This window comes from Mus caroli, unplaced genomic scaffold, assembly GCF_978045245.1.
Source record: "Mus caroli unplaced genomic scaffold, Mus_caroli_1 scaffold_8, whole genome shotgun sequence".
Lineage (NCBI taxonomy): Eukaryota > Metazoa > Chordata > Mammalia > Rodentia > Muridae > Mus > Mus caroli.
Genome location: NW_028227263.1, coordinates 15,189,303 through 15,209,676, shown reverse-complemented (window position 1 = coordinate 15,209,676; position 20,374 = coordinate 15,189,303). Strand labels below are relative to the sequence as shown.

Genomic DNA, 20,374 nt, shown 5'->3' with positions numbered 1-20,374 from the left:
ACAATGGGAGAAAAAATTACATATTTCATAGGGAAAGCACACTATTTGAGAAAAAAAAGTAAAGGGCTATTTACCTTAAGCCAAGGACATCATGTAAGCTAACAGGTCTCAAAACCCCTTTATACTTAGAAAAGTATAGAGAACTCCCAAGAGTTTTTGTCTAATGGAATACATTTACAGATATTTACCAATTTATCAAAAGTGAGATTTTTAGAAATATATCTAATAATTCATTTAAAAATAACAGTAAGTTCAATATGTTTCATTCACTCTGCGATGGGAGAAATGATACTGCACTTTCTGAGATAACAACAAATCAAAACAAACAAACAAACAAACAAAAAAATACCAGAGAACAATTACATGGTTCTGCATTTTTTTCAAACCTGTATCAGAAGACAACCTGAGTCTCATGTCTGCCTGTGCATTTAACCTGCTAACATCAAGGAGCCTCTAGAAAACAGTCTGTCCACTCATGAGCAAGCGAGTCAGGAAGGCTAACGGCGTCTCGGCACTGTGAGGCAGCACTGGTCTTGAGGACGCTCAGGCACATGCCACAAGGCATAAGCCACACAAGGAGCCTACAAACTTTAAGGTTAAAAAAAAAAAAAAAAAAAAAACAAACAAACAAAAAACAGGACTTGTCTTCTATTTCAGTTTTGAGAAACAAATGGTAAGATACAAATAAAAGGAGAACAATAAGCAAACTTAGGCCAACTTTTTTCAGTCTGAACGGCCCATTCCCAAAGACCTCGTGTTTACACAATCACAGAGGGCCCTTAAGAGCAAAGTCATGTAAACTACAACTGCTACCGTTTATTTCCCTGTAAGTCTGTCAGGGATGGGGTTAGCGATACTTAACAACGTTTCTTTCCAAGTCTGCAGCTTGCAATTTAGGTTGTGCAAAGGAATAAATCAGAAAATTTTCACAAGATCTTCTGTTTCAAGGATTTAGCTGATAACACACACAAAAAATAATAAAGCTCCCCTCAGCTATACAAAAAAATTCACCTTGAATTCCGAGGGAAGATGGCTGAGCTTTGGTGATTAATGAGCAGTGCAGTGCAGTTTCCGTTTCCAAAGCACCATGTAGAGATGACATGAATATTAATAGGCCAGGTCTCACTTTCAGCCAAACTGTTCCCCAAATGAGTGCTTATTTATCCTAACAAAATCCACCTGTCTCCTCACCCAACTGCCTTCCTGGGCCTCCGTGATGCCCCAAACAAGCTAGGCTCACAGTAATTAGCAGAGAGGAAGTCGGTTGAGAGGATTTTCCAAAGGGGGTAAAGATGAGGAGGGTTAAGACTTCAGAGAACAGAACCTGAGTCCTCCTCCCTTCCAAAGCAACCCAAAACCACCTCTCCCAAACTGTTGTTCTAGGACACAAAAACCTACTACTGGTTTTCTTCTAAATATGTTATTTTACAGCTCCGTAGGGACAGAGGTTACCCTGTAGTTTTTTGACGGGAATGAATACTACCTAATGTTAGATAATTAGTAGTTGCTTTAATCTACTATCAATCAAATCTCAATCACCTACTTCATTAAATTATATACAAATGCTCTTTGAAACAATTTTCATGTTTACTAGCTTTATAGCAAATAACAGGCCGATTCAGTCAGACCTGTGCTTACACTGTCTGGGCAAGATTGCTGTTTTATCGTTAAAAACCTATAGTTAAGAGCCCTACAGGTCATTGCATGAGAAGCTCAGGTAAGCTCACTGGACGGGGGATACAGAAGAAGCACTCAGTCAAGCACCCTGGTCCAAGCATCCTAAAGGGGCTCCCATGCAGCGCTGCCACTGCTTGTTCTTTGCTCTGTGCCTTCCTCTTTACTGGGCCTGCATTACCATTCTCAGGACCAGGACTATATCCCCACTACTGTACTAGGTGCTGGATCTGACGACATGTCTCTGCTGGACGATGAAGAGTTATTTTCTTCTGAAAAACCAAAAATGGAAAATCTGGGGTGTTCACTATTTTTATTTGTGTATTTGTAAATTTAATCAATTAATAAAACAGTTCTTTGTTATCTGAAACCACTGTGTTTGACATACTGCTAAAGTTACAGAACTGAAGAGTTTTTACATGTCTGTCCATAATCAGAAAAGCTTTTACTTTTATTTCTATAATGATTCCCCATATCCAGGTGATATTAAATTGCATTCAAGTATGAGCTCTGTGAAGCTGATGTATAGAGATAATCAAGCAGAAAACAAGCTCCTTATAGGAACTAACAGCTTAGAAGCAATTTTAAGAATTCAAATAAGTATACATAACTAAGGTGACTCTCTAGATAAATTCACTGGCATGAAATTTTTAATTTAAGAAAAAAGTATTAGCTTTTTATATTTATAAGCACTATCACCGAATTTAAAATTTATGATAAAGGACTTACCACAAATGGTTTTAATAAATATATAGAGAAAGAAAAGAGCTATTATTACTATAGAACATACAGATTTTCTTTTAAAATTAAATTGTTAATACTAAGTGCTTTTGCCTTAATCTGATTTTTGTGTATTTTAAATCCTGACTTTCTCAATAAAAAGACTTTACAAAGTAAGGCTCTTTCCAAAGGGTATATCAAAAGTAATAGAATTCCAATCGTGGACTCTCCCAACTAAACAGTATTTACTGAGCGCTACGACCCAACCTTGGACTGCTGCAGTCACTGGTCTGAGCTTCCTTCACTGCTGTTCAACCGGCCACTCCTGCTCTTACAGCCCTTCTTACAGGAACACATATTCCATGGTGACATAGCAGACTGAGAACTCAATGAATGCCGAGATCAAACAAGACTCATGTCCCCATGGAGACTAATCCACCCCAGGATTTACTATTCAAGGTTTTTCTGAAGCATTCACGCACAACTAATGGGCAATGAAAACTGTCAGGGAAGATGACCCTAATTTTGAACACAGCTAAAAAGGTCTTGGGAGTAATGATGACTATTCTACTTGCTGAAGGGAAGCTAGCTAACCCAGCAAGAAAACATCTTGAATTTTTAAGATCCCCAAACTAACTCAAGTGTGTGCAGAAAAATCTTGAACAAGACAAATTTGTGGCATTTTTCTATTTAGTGTTTGAATTTCTACTTTAAGCGTGCTTTCTTTAGTCTCAAAATCAACTTTTACATTTTAGTCACCCTGGGGTTCTATAAAGGAAGACTTCAGTAACTGTCATTTCATTTCACAAAGCAATACACATTTCCAATTTCTACTGTCTCAACAATCAGGTGATGCCCAAAACCTAACTGAGGACCGTTAACCTCCTGACCAATCAGCTTCAGGAGAACTGTCTGGCCACATATGCAAGACGCTTGCATTGTACTCACCACAGCAAACTCAAGACAAGAAAGGATGTCTTCAGTTCAACTGTTGGGCCTTACTGGCAGCTCTGCCCAAGCCAGAACTGCCCAACAGGCCTTAGATGCAAGGGAAGGGAACAGCTACCAAAGGACAATCTAGTGCTTTTGTTCCAGATTTCTAATTGGTGCCTTTGAGTAATAACACTCCCAAGTCAAGTGTATGGGACACAATCTGAAACTACAGGATTCTTTCCTTACATATACAGCTACAAGTAACAAAACCTGCTCCTCTCTGGTTTGGCCCAGTGGTTCAGGCCACAGCCTTGTCTTCCTCTTCTGATTTTTCATTATCACCAACAGACTGCTGCCCATCACCTACAAATAACTTTGTTTTCACTAAGTCCCTCCTGCTTCCTGCTTTACCTCTTCAAATAAAGCTGGGCCTAAGTAATAGACTAAACCAGGTAAAGCTTTGCTCCCACCAGTTCACTGGCTGGCCATCTCCACAGCGCTCCAACTCATGCCAGCTCTCAGCAGATCTGCTCCTCAGGGTACTCCACACTTAGAAAAATTATCCAAACTCCAGCTTAACAGCTCAGCCCCTTCCCTTCATGTCTCCATGGCTTCTTTCAATTCTCTCCCTCCCACCACTTCTCTTTCCAAATTCTGGCCATTAGCAATACCTTACCACAGGAAGCTGCCTCACAATATTATGCTGACATAAGAGAAGTGAAGTCCCTGTGTGGGAAGAAGTGAAGTTCCTCCCAGGGTGGTTTCCTAAGTCTCTTCAGAAAGCCAAGCAGTTCGCCATTCAAAAAATCTTGAAAAATGGTTTGAAAGCTTTTATTCATGGCTTGTTAGTTAATATTATGAGGATTAATAAAATAGTGCTAAAATATTAATTAAAGCATATCAATTTCAATACTGATAAGTCACAGAGAGGAAAACACAGCACAGTCTGCGTCTGACTCATGTCATCTATTACAGTCTCTCTAAGATCATCCCTGCTCCTTCTGATGCAATGACCATTCACCAGCTGACAGAAGTAAAATTCTTTCTGGCTTCTGGCTGTTATGAATAATGCTGGTATAATCGTTCATGTACGATTATTTATGTGGATACATATTTTTATTTCACTTAGGCATAATCAAAAGAAGTTTTGGAATTATAACGTTAACTATAATATTTTGAAAAACAACTGAACTACGGCTCTACATTTTGTTTTCCTACCATCAAAATAAGAGAGTTCTAATTTCTCTACATTGTGCCAATCCCTCTCTGTCATTTGATTCTATTTATTTAGTGAGTTCACGGTGATTTTTCTCTGGCTTTAACTTCCATTTCCCAAATGAATATCAAGAGATCGTTTCTCCGTGTTTTCTAGACCTCTGTCTCCCCTGGAGAAGCACAACACTGAGTAACTTACCCACTTTTAACTAGGTTCTACTGCCGTTATTAGAGTGCTATTGTATTCTGCTGGTTCTTGATGCCAATTTAATTACACTTTCCATCCTCTTCAATTTAGTGAACTTTGTAAAATACTCCAGAATATGCTCTGGCGTGGTGTACTTGAAAATGTACCGATTTGAAATGTCACAATGAAGCCCATCACTTTGTACGCTAATTTAAATTTTAAAGAGGGGCAGTGAAGGAGATGTAGTTCAGTAGCAGAGAACTTGCCTAGGCTATTCCATGCCCTGGATCCAATCTCTAGTACTGGGAGAAACAAAAAAACAAAGAGGAACAGCTGGGAAGCCAGTTAAAGCAGGAATGCTTTACAAATGAGCCATGCTATCTGTAGTTTATGACTTGCTTGACTTCAAACGTGGCTTTTTGTCACTGAGGAGTATAGTATTGATAGACGCCAATTAAGTAAAACTGTGACCACATTGTTCAAGCCTTCTAGATTATTTCTAACTTCATCAAAATGTCCTCTCAAAGTATCAAGAAATTGTCCTAAAATGTTTAAGTGTCACTGATTTGACAATTTCTCCTTCACTTCTTTTAGTTTTTATTTTTATTTTGAGGGTGTTATTTTTAATGGATTGCATTTTAGAATACACTTGATTTTTTGTTTCATTATGAAGCATCTTTCTGTCTTCAGTTTCTATCAGACAAAGACTACTTTGTTTGATTTAAAGACAGCCCATCCAATGTTCTTATGATAAATATTCATGGGAATAGCTTACTGCAGCCTCTTACCTGTAAGTCATCCGTATCTTCATATTTAAGTGTAGATAGAGCTTGCCTTTTATTCTTTTATCCAGTCTGACAATCTCTAATTTTTAAATGGAGTATGTAGTCCTACAGTGTACAACAACATAACCACTGGCCACATATGGCTATTGAAATTTAACTAAAACAAAACTCTGAAATTTTTAAGTATAATACAATAGCTATGTATACACAAAAAAGTTTGAAACAATACAAAAATAAAACTTCCCATGCAGCCAAGTTTGATTTAGGCTTTTATATTTAATGTAATAAATAACTGGATTTAAGAGGGCCATCTTGTCATTGGTCTTACAGTTTTTTATTTTTGTTCCAGTTACTTTATTTGACTTTTTCTACTTTTTTAAATCTTTAATGAACTGAAAACAATCTACTACTGCATCTTATCTTCACTATTGGATCATTCACATTATCTCTCTGTAATACACATAATACACATCTCATAATGATTTTTCACAAGGGAACAATTTTGCCTCTTTGGAACTTTTGGCAGTCTGTCATCATCTACAGGCCTGTGCTTATCATGGTGAAGAGTGCTACTGGCATCTAGTGGGCAGCAGCGAGAGGTGCAGCTAAGTTTCCAACAGTGATCAGAGCCACACAGCACCTACAACAAAGTGTAGTGGTAAGGCTCATAAATCCTGCTCTGAAGTTCAGTAAATCTATCTCTAATTAGTAGCTTCCTTCGTGTAAGAATCTTGAATGTGAGCATCTCACAACTGTGCCATTCTGCTTCCTTCCCACCTTGCTTTTCCTGACTCATATTGTTGGATGTGGTTCTCAGCTCCTAGCTAGTCTGATCTACCTGTCTGTGCTCAGTTTTCATCATGAGAGGTAGATACTCTGTGAGAATATAAAGAATGTGATAAGCACAGTCCTGCATGTTACAGATGCTAGCTTCTCAGTAAGTATTATAACTCCTAAGAGAGAGGACTTGAATCTGAAATGAAGAATCATAAGGACATACTTGAAGAGATGCCCAAGTGTGTGTTAACTTGTGCTGCAGCTTCCTCTGTTCTCTAAACATGACAAGGAGACCACAATCTACTGGACTGGCTGGCAGAGTCTGACTCTAAAGACAATGTCAGTAATCTCTTGACCTCTGATACATAATCCCATTTATTTACCTGCATTTAACTGAAGACATTTGTAAGTAGTGCCACACAACATGTAACTCAGACTCAGAAATGTCTGTAAGTCAGAAGTCCCCTAAACCTAGCAGGTAAATGTTCATCAGCAGCTACACACAATCACACAAAATTAGAACTATAATAGAAATGCACTGTCTAGCTTGACAAAGTGATAAAAGGCCTTTTCCCATAAAGCTTAATGAATGCAGTTAGTCTTCATGAATGAAAAGGGTTAATCCCACAGAGAGAAGTAACTGACTCTACACACATTCAAATGACAACATATCAGATTACTGACGTAATTACTATAACCTGACAATTTCATTAGATTCATGTGGCAGTTAAATGGCTAGGACTTACAACAAAGGGACCTGGCTCATTCACATGACTTCTTATGGACAAAGTGAAGCTTAAGGTTGGCTATGTGAACTTCAAGTCTCCTACATTTTACTGTCTTTACTGGAATTATTCTTGCCTCTCAGACAGTGTAGTGAAATAGAACCAAACCCTGACCGAGCTCAAAGCTACTGAAGGAGATTTGGGGATGGCTGCCATTCGGATGGCAGCATCTGTGGAATTCCAAGACTAATGGACTATCAAGAGAAACCCTCAAGGTATTTACTACCAGAGAATCGAGGGCGGGGTGATGATTTTTAATTACTTCATCTTTCTCCTGTATACCCATAAGCCTAATAAAAATTTGTCTCAAAAATCAACTTTGCCAAGAAGCAAGACATCTCCAAATCACCAAGAAAAGAAAACAGAAAATACTAACAAGCTGTCACTCAATTCTGATCATGATGCTCTTCCTTCACACTTTCCATCAAAGACTGCAGGTTCCATATACTCAGCCAGTATTTAACCAGAGTAGTGACCAGGGATTTAAAGACCTTCAGTGGTTGGTCCACTGTAGGGTAGTAGGTAAACTCCAAGCCTTTCCACAACTAATAACATCCAAAGGTAAAGAGACAGAGCTTCTGGCCTCAAGTAGGCTCAAGCAGAGAAGACAAGAGAGCTAAGGATATTAAAATACAAACAGCAGCCGGGCGTGGTGGCGCACACCTTTAATCCCAGCACTTGGGAGGCAGAGGCAGGCGGATTTCTGAGTTCGAGGCCAGCCTGGTCTACAAAGTGAGTTCCAGGACAGCCAGGGCTACACAGAGAAACCCTGTCTCGAAAAACCAAAAAAAAAAAAAAAAAAAAATACAAACAGTAAACTTCATTCGCTGTCAGATGAGTACTGTCAAGTTATGCATAACTACCCTCATTCATCTAACCTCATTCAGTACACCAACTTCATTCAGTCATCTCTCCATCTATCCACCCATCCTCCCATCAACCCATCCGAACAAGTATTTACTTACGCCGTGCCTACTATGTACAACTTACTACATTAAAAATATAAACATGGAGAAACAAGGTCCTCTTCTCACTGAACTTACATTAAAGAGAAATTAATTGGTGAGACCCATTTAAAAGCGTTTTTGCAAATGGTCAATATCATCTAAATCAGCAATTCCTAACCTGGGGTTGTGACACCTTTGAGGGTCAAATGATCCTTTCACAGGGTTCACATTATCAGACATCCTGCATATCAGCATTTACATTTGACTCATAACAGCAGCAAAATTACAGTTATGAAGTAGCAATGAAATAATTTTATGGTCGAGGTCACCACAACATGAGGAACTGCGTACAGTGTCACAGCATTAAGAAGGTTGAAATCTCTTATATTTTGGATGTGAGCCTAGCCTTTAACAGCTGAGCGGGCTGCAGAGATGGCTCAATGGTTAAGAGCATTGACTGCTCTCCAGAGATCCTGAGTTCAATTCCCAGCAACCACATGGTGGCTCACAACCATCCATAATGGGATCTGATGCCCTCTACAGGGGTGTCTGAAGACAGCTACACTGTACTTACATATAAATAAATCTTAAAAATAAAAAAAAGAACCAGGGCTACACAAAGAAACTCTGTCTCAAAAAAAAAAAAAAAAATAGAGGAGGAGAAGAAGAAGGAGAAGGAGGTGGTGGTGGTGGTGGTGGTGGTGGTTGAGAACCACTGATGATCTAAGTGTTAACTGACCTGGGATGTGGATCTTCAACTTCAGCATCCTTTCTAAAATCCTATCATGGAAGCAACTCTACCTAACATAAGTGTTTTAAGCTACATTTCTCATCTTACTAAACATAATTACATTATCATTTATCACTTGTACTTATTTTATCAACTATTTATAGCATTTAACATAATTTTATTCAAAATATCAAAGATTTTTACTGATTCTAAAATATTAAATAACCCTTTTAGTTTTCCTACACTGCCTTAGTTTTCAAATTTTTATTCATTTGTGTGTATAAGAGTACATTTGTGCACATCTATGGATGTGTACTTCATGCACATCTGTTGCCCAGTGAAGACAGAAGAGGGTGTGGATTACCTGGAAGTGGAGTTATAAATAGCTGTGAGCCACTAAGCAAATGCTAGGAAACTTACTCAGGTCCTCTATAAGACCAGCAAGTGACCCATCTTTCTAAGCCCTAAATTACCTTTAACTACATTTATTTTCACATACAAAATTAAGTCTTGATATACAGCCAAACTAAATTTTCTAGCCTTTTCTGTCTGATACTTCTCACTTCTATGGTCAGAAAGTACTTTCTCACCTCTGGCAGATAACAGAATGTATACTGTCTCCAAGAGTCTCATGAGTTCATGTTTCTACTATATTATTTAAAATTTTATGTTTCCTGTACTATGCTCGTGCTGACCACAAATCACTTCATTTAATTATAATAACCTTGTGTTCCTCCCATTTTCAGATTGGAAAGCAGCAGGCCAGAGAAATGAACTTGCCCACAGGCCCCCCCACATCCCTCTCAACTCAGAGCCCAGCACCCTTTCACTGTCACTCTTTGCTTCCATCTTAAGACTGAGGGATTAGAAAATGTGACCAAACCAGCTTCTCTGATCTGGTCCACTTCCACTGGTGATGACTCAAACTGGTCATAGGTCATCACTCATCATTAAGAGAAGAACAGCTTCAGTAATCAAATGAATACAACATCATAGAACAGAAAAAGGAACAACTCTCAATGTGTAATGCGATCAGAGATAGTCTCAGAATATAAGGCTAGGGGCTGGAAAGATGGCTCAGCGGTTAAAAGCACTGTCTGCTCTTCTAGAGGTCCTGAGTTCAATTCCCAGCAACCACATGGTGACTCACCACCATCTGTAATGGGACCTGAGGCCCTCTTCTGGTATGTCTAAGAGAGCTACAGTGTACTCATATAACTAAAATAAAGAAAAAGAAGAAAAATATAAGGCTACAGTTCAACCCTGAAAGGGAGTATGATTTAAGAATCTGGGAACTGAGAAAGGGGGTCTTAAGTGAAACAAACAACAGAAGCAAAGAAAGAGACAAGGCTAAGACAAAAACAAAACTAAATAAATTGGAGTGTGAAGGGCTAAGTCCAGCTTAAGAGGAGAATAAAAAAAAAAATTACAGGATTTGAACAATATAATTCTGTTCACAAATATGTTGCCTTGTTTCAACAGATGGCTCAGGGAAGTTTTGATTTCTAGTGTCATGTGGCTAGTAAGAAAAGATACATCTTAAACCCTGGAAAGGCCCCAATCCCAGCCTCCCTCTACTATATTCAACAGCACTTTGCTTTTTCTAAGTCTCCACAATCATCTACAAGGTTTTCTCCAACCCAAGCTCACATGATTCTGGTTCTCTGAACATCCGGTGACATTTTCTTAACCTCCCAGTTTATTCCTTTCTGAGTTCCACATGAGAAGCAGAATGAAGACTAAATGAGAAGCAAAGGAAGCCTCAGGAACAGTGCCTGTGTTCTACGGAATGCTCAGTGCCAGGCAGGTCCTCTGCTCCTACAGTCTCTTATGCAGGTGAGGCTTCCTTGATGACAGCTGTGCCCATCCAGCTCTGCTGAGGCATGCTAGTGACTTACGCAGGAACAATGCAACACAGGGTTGACAGAAATAAAGGCTAGGGCTGAGTCCTCCACCATTACTAAGAAATAAATGTATCTAAAACAGCATGACCAGCTGCTACAAAAACAAAAAGGCTATGTTCAACCCGCTACTATTACTGAAAAACTTACTGTTTTAAGACAATCCCTCCTAAACTTTAATCAAATAAGTACCTGAGAAAAGAGCCATGCAGAGTTATTCTATTGGCAATGCTAATGTGAAAACTGGAGAGTGGGCCGGGTGTGGTGGCACACGCCTTTAATCCCAGCACTCGGGAGGCAGAGGCAGGTGGATTTCAGAGTTTGAGGCCAGCCTGGTCTACAGAGTGAGTTCCAGGATAGCCAGGGCTACACAGAAAAACCCTGTCTGGAAGGAGAAAGAAAACAACCAAAAAACTGGAGAGCAATCTCTTACCTCCAATGGTGAGCTGCAAAGGAATCTTGTAAACTGCAGAGTCCAGTGTGAATAGGATTGATTTCATCCAGTAAGAATGGGGCAGTAAGAAAAACATACAAAGGAAAGTTATTAAACCATTTTCCAGTAGGATCATCTGCAGCAAAAGTCTGTACATAGTTACTATTTTCTACAACGTATAATTCATCCAGAGTGCAGACAGTTCAACTCAGTTCTAAGCAGTACCCAACTATTTGAATTAATTTATATAAGCCCTAAATATTTGTGTAAAAACAAATACAGTATTAGTCCTAAAATAGTTCAGCTTTTAAATTTTATTTCACAACCTCTGAACATAAAACAACAACAAAAATGCTCAGTAAGAGAGGAATCAACAGTCTTTCAAATTATAAATGTAAAGCAAGGTTTAGTTAATGCCAAGAATAGGTAGAAATACACAATTCAAGACACAGCAGACAGTGAGAGGAGTGTGGTATCCCCGCACTGTGCCTCTGCTGCCACACTTGCTCTTATCAGCTCTCTCTATCCCATATTCCCTCTTTCTTTGTTGTTCTGTAACTCTTTCTCCTAAATCTCTATTACTCTCCTTCACCTCTCTTTGATTGATGACTCATACAAAGGCTAACAGAGCACTAGATGTTACTATGCCAGGTTGCTTGTCTCTCAGTATGTTAACAATTCTAGAGGGAGGGACAGGAACTACTGACAGTGTAAACTTTCAGATGTCTCATGCATACACATGGCAGGAGATTCACATGACAGATATGCTTATAGAATCAACATTTTAAATCCTTTGAGATTCACTACAATAATCAAATATCCAAGTAAAATAAATCCACCTTTCTAAATGTGTGTTAACTACAATAAGCTGCAGTGGCCGGCCTGTTTCCAAGCACTCTTGACTTTCTCTACAACAAACCTAATTTGTATGCACAGAAAATACAAATTTTTGTTCTCTCTGAGATACACATTGAAGGGCTAGAGGTATAGCTCAGTGATAAGAGTGCTTGCCTATCCTGCAAGAGGTCTTGGGTCTGAGCCCCATAACTAGGAAAAGAAAAAACTGAAATTATCAGTAAACTTATATAACATCTGGGATTTCCTTCTACACCACTGACGAAAGGTGTTGAGGTAAGTAACAGAGTTGAATAAAACAAGACTATTCATACTAAACTAATGAGGGTAAGAGAGCAAGACAGAGGACTCCTTCATATATGATTAGCTCCACTCAGTGAATGTTTAGGTTTTCTACAAGAAACTCCCCTTAATACAGTTTTTGAAAACTATCAGCTACATCCTTCCCAAATTATACAAATATACTCCTAAAATAACTCGGGGCACATCAAAGCTACTGTATCAACTAGGTTCTAGACTATAAGATGCATTAAAATATTGATAATGTGAAAATTTTCTTTAATATCAAACATAATTCTATTGACAAACCTTTTCTGAAAGTATAAAATACACCAAAATGCTGTTTTTATAATGCTGGTATGACACAATTCTATAAAAATGGAAATTGTATGGTCTTGGGGTCTTTTGCAATAGCTCAATCTAAGAATCAATTCTCCTTCTCCCCATAACAGAAAGTGCCAATTGAGACACTAGATCATTTTAACAGTGGAGAAAAGGAGGAATAACAAATTTGTATTCTCTTTGCTATTTTAAGGTTTCTATGTTTTACTACTATATGTCTATGTCACCTACATTATATACATGCCTTTGAATTTGTAAGCGGCCCAGCCCAGGCTTAGTAGCAACCGATGCCATCAATCAAGAAAGATAGCAGTCACTTTAAATAACAAACGAGAACTATGAAAATACTAGCGAAGGAAGCTAACGTCTTCTTGAATTCAATAATACACACATACACACACACACACACACACACACACGCACGCATACACACCTTAGCATGCATATCTGTTAACATTAGTGATACCAAGTTTTCAAAATAAGAAATTTGAAATCCTTATCCTGTTTGAACTGCCAAAATATGAAACACATAAAAGTTTTAAACCTTGAAGTAGCAAACACAGAGTTAACAAAGCACAACATACATGTATACTATTCCTATGACATGATAAAGATTCCAGAAATGTTTCCTTTCCATCAGGAGGAAGACAAAACCTGTTGCTTTGTTCCATTTCAATCAGTCACTTACTCTGAGAAAGCCAAAAAAAAAAAAAAAAAAAAAAAAAGACCTATACAGGTTAAGTTCTCAGTACAAATGCTGATACCTTGAAATATAAATGACAAAATGACCGTTGTATACCCACTAACACTGACTACAGAAACAGATTCCTTTCAACAAATAGCATCATTGTACTGGCTAGTTTTGTGTCAACTTGACACAGCTGGAGTTATGACAGAGAAAGGAGCTTCAGTTGAGGAAATGCCTCCATGAGATCCAACTGTAAGGCATTTTCTCAACTAGTGATCAAGGGGGAAAGGCCCCTTGTAGGTGGGACCATCTCTAGGCTGGTAGTTTTGGTTCTATAAGAGAGTAGGCTGAGCAAGCCAGGGGAGGCAAGCCAGTAAAGAACATCCCTCCATGGCCTCTGCATCAGCTCCTGCTTCCTGACCAGTCCTGCTTCAGTTCCAGTCCTGACTTCCTTTGATGATGAACAGCAGTGTGGAAGTGTAAGCTGAATAAACCCTTTCCTCCCCAACTTGCTTCCTGGTCATGATGTTTGTGCAGGAATAGAACCCTGACTAAGACAAATTGGTACCAGCATAGTGGGGTATTCCTGTGACAACCTGACCATGTTTTGGGGAGGACTGTGGAACTTTGGGCTTGAAGATCCATTCGTTGTTAAGAGCTCTGTCAGATGTTGTGTAGGAGCTTGGAAGATAATGTTGAGAACAGTGCAGAAGATGGAGGTCTGGCTTGTGAAATTTCAGAAATTTCTTTCCAGGGCCATTGCTGTTTTTGATTGTGAAGATTCTGTATTTATGGTTAGCTGGGGCTGAAGAATCAGCTGTGATTAACAAGATACCAGAACTACTAAAGCAAAAACTTTGCATTACTGGGACTACTGATGCTGGTTAGCTGGAGCTAAGAAATTAGCGGTGATTAAGAAGAGACCAGCATTGTTGAGGTGACATCTTCTGGGAAGTGTTTTCTGAAAGCACAAAGAGGCTGTGTTCCAGAGATAGGCAAGGTTGTACTCCTTCTGCAGTGGGACTTGGTAATGTGTAAGGGTCACCCAGGTGGTACTGGTTTTGAAGACATGAAGGGGTCACGAAGAGCAGCTGAGGCTCCACACTGTGAGAGGCCATGGAAGGCCATTGGTGAAGGTGCAGCCTCAGTTGCAATTGACAGCCCAGGACTGAAGGGGTCATGCAGTGTTTTGGAGATGCCAGTACCATGAGATGACCACCAAGAGCAGCAGTAGCAGTGGAGTACAGGCATCTGGAGCCTAGAGGACGACACGTGCTACAAAGGGCATGGCTGGAGAAGTGACCCAAGCCCTTGGAGGAGCCCAGAAGATCGTGAGTTGGATCCCAGACATTGGATGGCTGGAGATTGATTTTTGTTTTTGATTGTGACTGTGCCCTGATATTTCCCTCTTGAAGGAAGAAACTATTTAAGTGGAGCCCACAGTTAAGAGACTTTTAATAGTAAAAAGACTTTGGATTTTAAAAGAGATGGATATTTTAAAGAGATTGAAATTTTAAGAATATGTAAAGACTGTGGGACGTTTAAAGTTATTTAGACCTTAGGGATGAATAAGAATGTAAGGGTTGAGGCTTACTAGTGATGTGTTTGTGTGTCAAGCTGACAAGGGGTCAATTGTACTGGCTAGTTTTGTGTCAACTTGACACAGCTGGAGTTATGACAGAGAAAGGAGCTTCAGTTGAGGAAATGCCTCCATGAGATCCAACTGTAAGGCATTTTCTCAATTAGTGATCAAGGGGGAAAGGCCCCTTGTGGGTGGGATCATCCCTGGGCTGGTAGTCTTGGGTTCTATAAGAGAGTAGGCTGAGCAAGCCAGGGGAGGCAAGCCAGTAAAGAAAATCCCTCCATGGCCTCTGCATCAGCTCCTGCCTTCTGACCTGCTTGAGTTCCAGTCCTGACTTCCTTGGTGATAAATAGCAGTATGGAAGTGTAAGCCGAATAAACCCTTTCCTCCCCAACTTGCTTCTTGTCCTGATGTCTGTGCAGGAATAGAAACTCTGACTAAGACAATCATTAACCACTGCTCAAGGTAAGAACATGACTGTGTTCAATTTTGTTGTGAAATTAAAGCTACTAAATATTTAAGTCCTTTAAAATCAGTTACTACGGCCATAGTAAGTAACCCATATTAATCCCTCACTATTTCTAACATGGGTACACTCATGCTAGTTAATAGCTTATACAAAATAGTCAGTCCTGTTGAGAAAATAAACATTTTTACCATGTTGTATAAAGTTCCTTACTGACTCATAGAAATATATTTCATCACTCCAGAAACAATAGGATGCAAAATATAGTTACCTTCTATATCAATCTATATTCCTTATCTACCTATCCATTTTAAAGATTCTTTCTGAAAAAAAAAAATCTATAGTATAATTCAAATCAGGAAAAACTTAACTGGAAATTTAGCTTTTCAATCAGACATGTAAATTTTAAGTAAATAAATTTAATTCACTTAAATGTGTATAAAATTTTAACTGTCAACTACCTTAAATTTAAAATTTTGTATTCCGTAATTAGCATGCCCGTATGCATGTGTCTCCCCTGGAGGTGGAGCTGGAGCTACAAAAAGTTGTGAGCAACCCCACATGCGTGCTGAGAGCCAAACTCAGGGTCTCTGGAAAAGAAGTACACTCTCCTAACCACTAAGTCATGGTTCGTGTCCCTCATCTTGAATTTTAAGACATAACAATCAAAGAATATCTGTTGGTATTAGTCTTGTGGGCTATGTATTCAGAAGCTGAACTCTGTGGCCCTGTCCAGACTGCAATCTGATCTTGGGGCACTGGATAAACCAATGTGCTATAAAGAATATTCCCCATTCCCCAGTCTCTGATTGATTAATAAAAGGCTAGGGCCTGTGACTGTGCAGGAGAGAGAGGAAGGCAGGACTGTAGTAGGGGTTTTCAGGTAAGAAAGAACCACAAGAGGAAGAAGAGAGGAGGAGGAGGAGGAGAAGGGAGGAGGTCACCAAGAGGCAGAATGGACCATGAGCACATGTCCAAAGGAAGCTTGCACTGAGGACACACATGAAACAGCAAGACTCGGGTGACAAATTATAGCTCAGAACCTGCTCAGCACAGTGCAAGCAGCTTGTAAATAAAATACCAGGTTTCTATGTCTTTTACTCGAGAACTAAATGGGAAAGAGAGGTAGAAACTCCCAATAAAATAGCATCAACAATTATGGTCTATATTCGAAATTCAACATACAATGCATCATTTCCAATTTAAAAATCCTTTAAACTTCTAAACAAAGGGAGGAAGGGAGGGAGGGAAGGAGGGAGGAGGGGGGGGAAGAGAAAGAGAGAGAGAGAGAGAGAGAGAGAGAGAGAGAGAGAGAGAAAGAGAGAAAGGAAGGAAAGGAAGGTAGGTAGTTTACATCAACATTTGTTTTTCCTAGCAATTGGTTCACCTTGCTTGGGAAGAGGCACTCTGATTTCTACTCCTGGTACCCACTACCCTCACCATCGCCGGTAGGCTGCCTCACACCACTTTCTAACAGCTCTAGAGAGGCAAATAATGCCTACAATGATTTCCTAAATAGTATTCCAAGTACAAAGTGTCCTCCAAAGTACATTACATTTAGGAAATTCCTTCTTGTACTGAGACGTGCTACTTGTTTTAAAGGAGGAAAAGAAAGAATAGAGAAGTACACACTTCTAATTTTGTCAGAAAAACAGTCAAATTATTATCAACTATTTTATCTTTGTACTAAAAATTTTCAAAGATAAATCTTTTAATGTTCTTGAAATGCTGTTTAATATGCAACCACAGTTTAAACTCTGGTGTTTTAAAGAATATACTGAACATTAAAATGCAATTTTTATAAAGCTAAACTGCATTAAAATCTTTTTTGCGTCATGCACAATGGTGCACACCTTTAATCCCGGCTCTTGAAAAGCAGAGGCAGGTGGGTCTCTTGTGGGTTTGAGGCCAGCCTGGTCTACAGAAAGTGTTTCAGGACAGCAAGAGCTACATAGTGACACCCTGTCTCGAAAAAGCCCAATTAATTTTAAAAAGCAGTAAGCTGTCTCCATCCAAGTACAATTCCAGTCCTGTAAGTGTTCAGATCAACTACCTAGCATCCCCTCGTTTAACCAGAAAGCATCTACTGCTCACAGCGCCAGACCTCTCCTTACTACACAGTTTATGTCTCCACTATAGGTAATCTTATAAAGTCTTTATTTAGAATTGTACCATGATTAATCTGAATCAACCGCAAGGTACATTCCTCAGCTCTCTCAGGAATTTGGAAGTCTTAAATCAGCCACCACTCTACATTGTGTCGAGTCACACTTTAGACTCCTTTCTAACAACCTACAATTTATATTCACACTATCTTAAGCTGGTGTTGTCAGGCAGGATAGAATTTTTATGCTATGAATCTGTGTCTCATGAATGTACAAGTCTTAGAAATTTAATTCAACAAAGGAACAAAGTTTTATACATACTATACTGCAAAAAAAAAAAAAAAAAGAAAAAAAAAGTTAAGCCTTTGGGAGCAACCTAAAGACACAGTGTCTTTTAAAAGTCTCTCAAGAGAAAGAGGGTCAGATTTGTACATAATAGTGAGTCAAAATGAAGGTCTGAAAACAACTGATTGTTTATTATGAGAAGAAGTGGGTCTGGAGAGAGGGCTCAGTGGTTAAAAGCACTGACTTCAAAACTGTCTAGAACTCCAATTCCAGGGGATCTGATACCCTCACAGTAATGCACATAAAACACAATTAGATAATATTTTTTATTTAAAAAACAATAAAGATGTAAAAAAAAGATTCCCTAAATTTATGTTCTAGATATCTCTAGTCCATATGTTAACCATCAGTTGAAAGATTAATAATATGTACTACATTCTGACCAGAACTCTGCACAAATCAAACCCCAATGAACCTTAAATGACGACAATGAACATCTTTACACTGTAATGCATTAAATACTGGTGGAACTGGGATCTCGCTGGCTTTGTATCTATATGCTCATCTGATTCACTTAAATCACTGTGCCTCTGGTTTGGTTTTTTTCTTTTTTCTTTTTTTGGTTTTTCGAGACAGGGTTTCTCTGTATAGCCCTGGCTGTCCTGGAACTCACTTTTGTAGACCAGGCTGGCCTCGAACTCAGAAATCCGCCTGCCTCTGCCTCCCAAGTGCTGGGATTAAAGGCGTGCACCACCACGCCCGGCTTGGTTTTTTTCAAAACAGGGTTTCTTTGTGTAGCCCTGGCTGTCCTGGACCTCAATTTGTAGACAGACTGGCCTCAAACTCAGAGACCTCCTGCCTCTGCCTCCTGAGTGCTGGGATTAAATGCATGTACTATCCCAGCCCAGCCCTTTTTTCTTTTGAATCTGTAAACCAATTTCAGTCAAACCACTGTCCCAAGCTGCTGCCCCATAAATGCCAGACACCAGATCCATTTCAGTGATTCCAGGTCTAAGTAAATTGATAAATTCTCCCAGCCACAGCTGCCTTTTCTCACCTTTGCCTTACCTCAATTACAAGGAATCCTGATAGTCTAAAGACTCTGGACTCCCATGTTTAAAAAATTCTTGACTTTCATTTAGTATAGTGTTTGTAAAGTTACATCATAAGAAACTTGTGCTTGCTTTATATTTCATGTAAGCTCTATCAACACTGCACAGAACCAATTCTCCACAAAACTTTAAGAAACACTGGTCCATGCCAACTAACTCAAATTATTGGAGGTCGGAAAGATGGCTCAGTGGTTAAGAGCACTTGTTGCTCCTCCAGATGACCTGGGTTCAATTCCTAGAACCCATATGATGGCTCACAACCACCTCTAACTCCAGCTCCAGGAGATCTGATGCCCTCTTGTGATCCCTATAGATGTCAAGCATGAATGTGATACACACATATACATGCAAGCAGAATAACCATACACATAAATTTAAAAAGAAATAAAAAGTTCTTTTCTGGAGCAAGTGAGGCTGTTCAGCTGGTAAAGGAACCTAGGCTACCATGAAGTCTACAATCCCAGTTTGATCCAAATGGAAACAAGAGTTAACTGCAGCCAGGTGTCCTCTAACCTCCATGCAAAAACACATAAAATAAAACTTAAATAAATATTAACTTAAAAATTTGTTTTAATGAGTTCTGCTTCCGGGGCTGGAGAGATGGCTCATCGGATAAGAGTGCTGACTGCTCTTCCGGAGGTCCTGAGTTCAAAACCCAGCACCCACATGGTGGCTCACAACCATCTGTAATGAGATCTGTCGCTCTTATGGTGTCTGAAGAGAGCTACAGTATACTTACATATAATAATAAATAAATGTTTAAAAAAATGAGTTCTGCTTTCTACCCAATGATATCCTTCAAGAGAATCCTGGTATTAATAACACTTGGGATTCACAAACGGGCCAACCACAGGATGTTGCCTTTTGAAATGCCTCTTGAAAGATTCTCGTTATCTGTGCAAAATAATTAAAAATACTCTACAGTAGCTAGCCTCTGAGTGGTAGCATACTGATCAAAGAAAACAAACCTCTCAGCATGCAGCAAATGTTCTATCATTTATGCTGAATGGTGACTATAGGAGAATTCAGATATATAAAAATCAATATACTGTATAGCTAAGATTTAGGTTATCTTTAAAAGGAAATCTTCTATCCCTAAATTCTCTAAATATGTCCTAGAGAGGCTTCAAAAATAATCAGTAAAACCACAGGTTCAGTGAGAGATCCTATCTCAAAGCATATGGTGGAGTGTGAATGAAGATACCCTCTACACACACATGCACAATCACACACAGAATTCAAGCCAACCCTGAAAAATAAGATACCTTCCCCCCAAATCAGAATAATATAAATTGAGGATAAGCAGAAAATACCACAAAACCCACAAATCAAAATTAGCATTTGATGTTATTTATTTTCTTAATGACTGACAGTCTGACTGGAGTAAGATGAATCTCAATATAGCTTTGATTTGTACCTCTCTGATGGGTAGTTAGGTTGGAACATTTTTCATGTTTATTGGCCATTTGTATTTCTTTTTTCACAAACTGCTAGCTCCTTAGTCCATGTTTTGATTAAGTTGTCTGTTTCTATATTGTTCAGAGTTTTTTGTATATTCAAGATATTAATTCTG

The 20,374-nt window shown here is 39.0% G+C and overlaps 1 protein-coding gene across 6 annotated transcripts in view; it reads right to left on the bottom strand.

Moving 5' to 3' along the window:
- Positions 1 to 20,374, bottom strand: part of Ate1 (arginyltransferase 1) — a 124,916-nt gene that overhangs the window by 78,297 nt on the left and 26,245 nt on the right. For all 6 annotated transcript variants that reach the window (XM_085841263.1, XM_021166981.3, XM_021166982.3 and 3 more), the window contains one exon: positions 11,088 to 11,120. In XM_085841263.1, coding sequence (XP_085697389.1) covers positions 11,088 to 11,120 — 33 coding nt within the window. The remainder of the gene's footprint in view (positions 1 to 11,087; positions 11,121 to 20,374) is intronic.